We start from the raw sequence: 5,455 nt of genomic DNA on the forward strand, positions 1-5,455 counted from the left end.
TTCATATGATAGAAAAAACATAAAAAAACATTGGATTAGAATCTCATGCATACTTGAATTCTATAGGAAGATGAAGTTTGTTTGATTGTAGTAAAGTAAGTTTTTCATGAGATATAACGTAATGTTTTTTCTTATAGGATTTGCACTACAAAAAAATTATATGATTAATTTTTTTATATGATATGTTTTTATAAATTAAACAACTTGTAAAGGAAATTTTAATATAGAATCCAAATCCAAAACTATCCTTATACAATTCTTGTGAATCAAAGGTTCCCTAAACATGAGCTCAGAGACGAGATCGAAAGGAGTGCAAGAAATGCTTGACAGTGGAGTCATTCAACTCAGTTGTCCTTTCTCTTCACCGGCAATCTTGGTGCGCAAAAAGGGTGGCATGTGGCGCCTTTGCATTGATTTCCGTCAGCTCAACGCCATGAGTCAGATTCCCACGCATCCATTACCAGTAATCGAAGAACTGCTCGATGAATTGGTGGGTAACATTTGGTTCTCCAAGCTGGACTTACGTGCAGTTTATCACCAGATTCGCTTAGCTCCGGGAGAGGAGTACAAGACAGGGTTTCAAACTCAGTGGTCACTACGAATACAAAGTCATGACATTTGGTTTGAGTGGAGCCACAGCAAATTCAAGGGGCAATGAATACAACACTGAAATCATGTCTCCGGCGCTGTGTGTTGGTATTTTTCGATGATATCCTTATCTACAGCCCGCCTTTTGAGCCACTTGCAAGACTTTGAGCGAGGTGCTGGCTCTTCTCCGCAATGACCACTGGCTTGGGAAGGAGTCCAAGTGTGAATTTGCTCAGCAACAAGTGTCGTACCTGGGACATATTATTAGTGCGGAAGGGGTGGGAACTGACCCCAGCAAAATATCTGATGTGCAGAAATGGAATACCCCTCCTAATGTGAAAGAATTAGGCCAATTCCTTGGTCTTTGCTGGTTATTACCGCAAGTTTGTGTGCCACTTTGGCATCCTTGCTCGTCCCATAAGGAATGCCCTTCTACGCAATTATCACTTTAGCAGCTTCACGCTTTGCGCTAAACTCTAACTCCTCCGTTGTGAAGGGAAGTGGCTTTGTCGGGGCAGGTAGTCGGCCAATGCTATCCACCTTATCCCGTTGCTTGGGTGGAGGCCTCGCCGCTTTTGGTATAAGGCGGCCCTTCTTTGCGAACCACTCTGGTTTCAGAAGTGCCCTGAACCCAAGCTTGTTATAGTAGACCAATCTTACGGTTCCACCAGCTGCTTCAACTGCAGCTTTCGCCCTCGCCGTTGCCCTTGAGACCTGCAAATTGACATTTGTGCACTCTTTAGAAAAGGTTTATTGAATTCAGACAACATTGTGTAAACAATAGCATTTGAAGAAGCAATGTGGATAATATAAAGTATCAAATCTAACCCACAGCTGCAATATTCAAAACTGACCTAATTTGTACCATTCATTTAACTTGAAAGCAGTATATCTTTATAATCAAGGCAACATACTTTCACTTGGAATGCATTTGCGAGAAATTCATGTTGGTTTTTCAGTCATTGGCACATTTTACATACTTATATGAACCGATAATGATACAAAAGGAAGGAAATACTTGCTATAATAAAAACTCAACTACCTATACAAAGTAGACACTATCTGTATTCAGCGCAGTTGCGAGCTATGGACAGGCATGCAAATAAATAACAAGAAAAACTCGAGTGATCTAGGTTTAGTTGATAAATGACACTACAGAACAGATACATTTACATGTTTGAATTTGTGTCATCGCATGCAACATGAAAAAGAACAGAAACCGTAAGATGCAGTTATTCCCAACAGTGAAGGGCTTGAAATTAACAAGAATCTATATATCCTTATGATTATTGATAAGGTTAAACTAATTCAAACTAGCTTATGCTTGCCTCGAGGTGAATCGGCCATTTAATTTCTTCTGCACCACGGCCCATTAGCCGAACTCCATCCTTTATTTGCTTACCAATGCCACAAGTATCCTGGTAAAGCGCGACAGAGAAGTTGATGTTATGCAGACGAAGAGAAAAGAAATATAACTAGTAGTAGAAGAAAATGATTGTAAAAACCTTCAGTGTCTTCATTGTGATCAATTCAGAGGAGTCAATTTTTCCAGCATTGATGAGCTTCGCAATTTTTCCCAGTCCACAGGGCTGACCACAGGGAAAGATAAATAACATCACATACTTGTTTGTACCATTAGGAAATCAAAATCTGAGGTTGAAGCGTAAACAAAGTAATGGTCAAGTTGTTGTACAAGTTCTAGAACAAACAACCAGTTGCCCAAATGAATACCACCTTTATTTTGTAGAAGAAGACATTAGCATGGACCAAATAACAATCATAATTTGCTGAAAACAATCACTGGATGAATTAGCAGAGACACGTGAAGAACCTTGTGGGAAAACAATTCAAGAAAATAGGAATATTGCGCAAAGAGCTGCTCCTGAGTTAAGCAAGCTCCACATGATATAACTATAATATAAGAAAACCAAAGTTGCTAACAAGTAAAGAACATTCTTGCACTTTCATGAAGATGGTAAACAGTTTCTATTTTTTTATATAAAAAAGAGAGTGATAAAGGAGTCATTCAGAAGCGAGTGAAGGGGCAAAAAAGCTCATTTCTTTGCTTGTCCCATGAAAAGACATTCTCACAGTGCTCTTCGCAATCTAATCTACTCCCTCCGTTCCATATTATAGTGCACACCCCAGTAAATGAGTAGCAGCAGTGTCCAATTAGTCAACAGCACCTTAAGTCCTCCACATATTAGAACAACCCCATCCATCATCTTAGGGCATCTCCAGATGCAAACGGACGAGGGGGGGGTGCCTTGGCCGGAGGTGGCTGGCTCTTGAACTCCACGAGGTTGCCGGTCCCTCCCGTTTTGCGCGAAGGTCCCTCCTCCCGTTAGATCTGCGAGATGATCCGGCCTACGCGATGAACACAACAATCTGGGACACCTTCGGCTCCTGGGAGTTCAACCCATGCCTGCGCACGGGTTACCCCGACGATGTCGGCTTCTTCAACCGCAAGTTCAGCCGCAGCCCCTTCAAAGACTAGGGAGGCGACGACGATGACAATGAGGGCGGAGGCGACGACAACAATGGCGGTGCCGATGCGCCGCTCGTCAACCCGGAGGTCTAGTCGCCAAACCTCACAGAGGAGGCGATGCAGATCGCCATCGCACATAGCGAGCAGGTGGAGCTCGCGCACTGGAATGGCCTCGCCGTCCTGGCGCAGGGCAGGCCATTCGCCCCTCAGGTGACCCTGTGCGCAACCACCTGCGTGCACCACTGCCTCCTCCCGCGACAACACCTTCATCAACTAGCACTGACGGCTACACCCGCACACAGGGCACCTTGTACTGACCATGGCCGTGGGCGCTTCCAGTGTTCGTCATCATCAAGGACGACGACGAGTAGGCATCAATTGCGACGGCAACCCTAGTTAGCCTAGGGTTCAATTTTTTGCTATCTTTTCTTTTTTCGCACTTTGTAATTTATTTGCTATCAATGAAAATATTATTGCAAAAAAAATTTGCATCGGGCCGCTAGGGCTATCCCGACCCAAATGGACAAACGAGGCCGGGCAGCCATTTTCATGTTTGTGGCCCGCCGCCCGCCCCAAAGAAACGAAAACGATCACTTTGGGTGACCGAAATGCGATAGGCCACCGCAGATGCCCTTATTCACCAAATTAAAGAAAAGCTTGGAAACCAATGCAATACACAAGCCACCTATCTTGGCACTCGGTACGGGTCCACCACTCCTCACATACTCAACGACTAGAAGATAGAAAAAAGAAATTAGGAAATATTTTGGAAGTGTTCACATGTAAACCATGTTTTTTTATGCTGCAAAGCTCACGCTGCAATTACTGTACAGATGGACATATGTCATATAAATGAAACCATAAAAAAGTTACTGTCTCCTCAGTACTTTCAGAGCTATCTCAGCATAACCATTCTCCCGAAACTCATAAGTTCTTAATTGGCCACTGACAACCAAAAATCCACCCAGCGGCTCATAACAAAAGATTTCGTCCTGCAACTGCATTGCCTATAATTTCGAGTGTCTATTTATAACGCATATTAAGCTACATTGATGCTGCCTTGACACCTTTTATCACATACTGCCTATATACCGGTTTATTAGAGTATTACAGACTTCGAGAAAAAAACTTTGACTATTAATTTGATCAACAAAATATAAGATATATCGTTGGTAACTTGTTTTGAATATGATTACGATGCAATAATTTTTGTGGCATGTACCTCATATTTTGTTGACCAAATTAACGGTCAAAGTTTTTCTCGAAGTGTGTGATACCAGTATGGAGGTAGTAGTTGTACTTGATGCACACTGAGAAACAAAATGCTCTAGAGCTCGCCTCAGGACTACAAGGGCAACCGTAATTTTCCTTTCTTCAGGCCTAATTGAGGAGCATTTTATAGGGAGGCAAACAAGATCCTTAACACGGTAGCACTCGGAATAAGAAGCAGTAAGGTCAAAATGTGAACTCCGTGCACAGAACACAGATGAAGCACATTACGAGAAAGAAAGTTGTCTCATATCATCTAATCAAAGCAAGATCGACGGCAGCAAAGGTCGTATTGCTGCGAGGAAAGCAGAGCAAGGGAAATGCAAGAGACCTGGAAGGTGAGTGAGAAGCGATTCTTGAACCCCCGGCGGGGAAGGCGGCGGCGCAGCGGGGTCTGGCCGCCCTCGAAGCCGAATCGAGCGGTACCACGCGCCTTCTGGCCCTTGTGGCCACGCCCGGCAGTCTTGCCCTTCCCTGAGCCGATCCCGCGGCCCTTGCGCGTCTTCTGCTGGGTCGCCCCCGGGTTATCGCGGAGGTCGTTGAGCCTCAGCAGGCTGCCCACCGTCCGCAGCGGCCGCGGCGCCCGCGGTGGCCGCGCCGCCGCTACCGGCGCGGACTGGGTGGCGTAGAAGCGTGATGCGAGGCTTGGGGCGGGTAGGAGATGTGCGGGTAGGGATGGAAGCAGGTGCCGGTGCGGTCGAGGTTGAGGGAGACGGCGGGAGAGCAGGGTGGCGGCGGCGGTGGCGGTGGTGCGGAGAAGCTCCGGGAGGCGGCGCAACATGGCTGGATGCTGCTTTGGGCTGGCGGCTGATCTGGGTGCGAGGGGGATTTAGATTTAGGGCAAGTCCAGTGACACCATGCGACTTAACCCCAGCATCCACCGTCCATCCAAAGAAATCCAACGGCACCAACAACTCACAACCCAAACCAATATCAGCCGCCCGTGCGGCAAATCCTATTTGACGCGTTAAGCGTCTGTTAGGGCTGTGACGCGTACCATATTCGGTAATCTGGACCGGCCCATTGTCTTCTAGCGTGCATCCCATCTGGAGGCTGACAAACGGGCTCCACCACTTGCCACATAAGCATATACGTCTCTCTACAGTGAGC

General features: G+C 45.9%; 1 protein-coding gene across 2 annotated transcripts; it reads right to left on the reverse strand.

Annotated features, from left to right (window-relative positions):
• Positions 1-233: 233 nt before the first annotated feature.
• On the reverse strand, positions 234-5,138 carry LOC124695878 (50S ribosomal protein L15-like). Of its 2 annotated transcripts, XR_007000602.1 has the most exons (5): positions 4,677-5,138; positions 2,094-2,177; positions 1,917-2,006; positions 967-1,302; positions 234-839 (listed from the first exon to the last, which is right to left on the reverse strand). XR_007000602.1 is itself a non-coding variant. In XM_047228683.1 (4 exons), the coding sequence occupies exons 1-4, from the start codon at positions 5,124-5,126 to the stop codon at positions 1,021-1,023; spliced, it is 906 nt and encodes a 301-aa protein (XP_047084639.1). In that variant the 5' UTR covers positions 5,127-5,138; the 3' UTR covers positions 234-1,020. The 2 variants fall into 2 exon arrangements, 1 of the variants encoding a protein (XP_047084639.1); XM_047228683.1 differs by having other exon boundaries at positions 234-1,302.
• Positions 5,139-5,455: the final 317 nt, after the last annotated feature.

The sequence above is a fragment of the Lolium rigidum genome, chromosome 3, assembly GCF_022539505.1.
Source record: "Lolium rigidum isolate FL_2022 chromosome 3, APGP_CSIRO_Lrig_0.1, whole genome shotgun sequence".
Lineage (NCBI taxonomy): Eukaryota > Viridiplantae > Streptophyta > Magnoliopsida > Poales > Poaceae > Lolium > Lolium rigidum.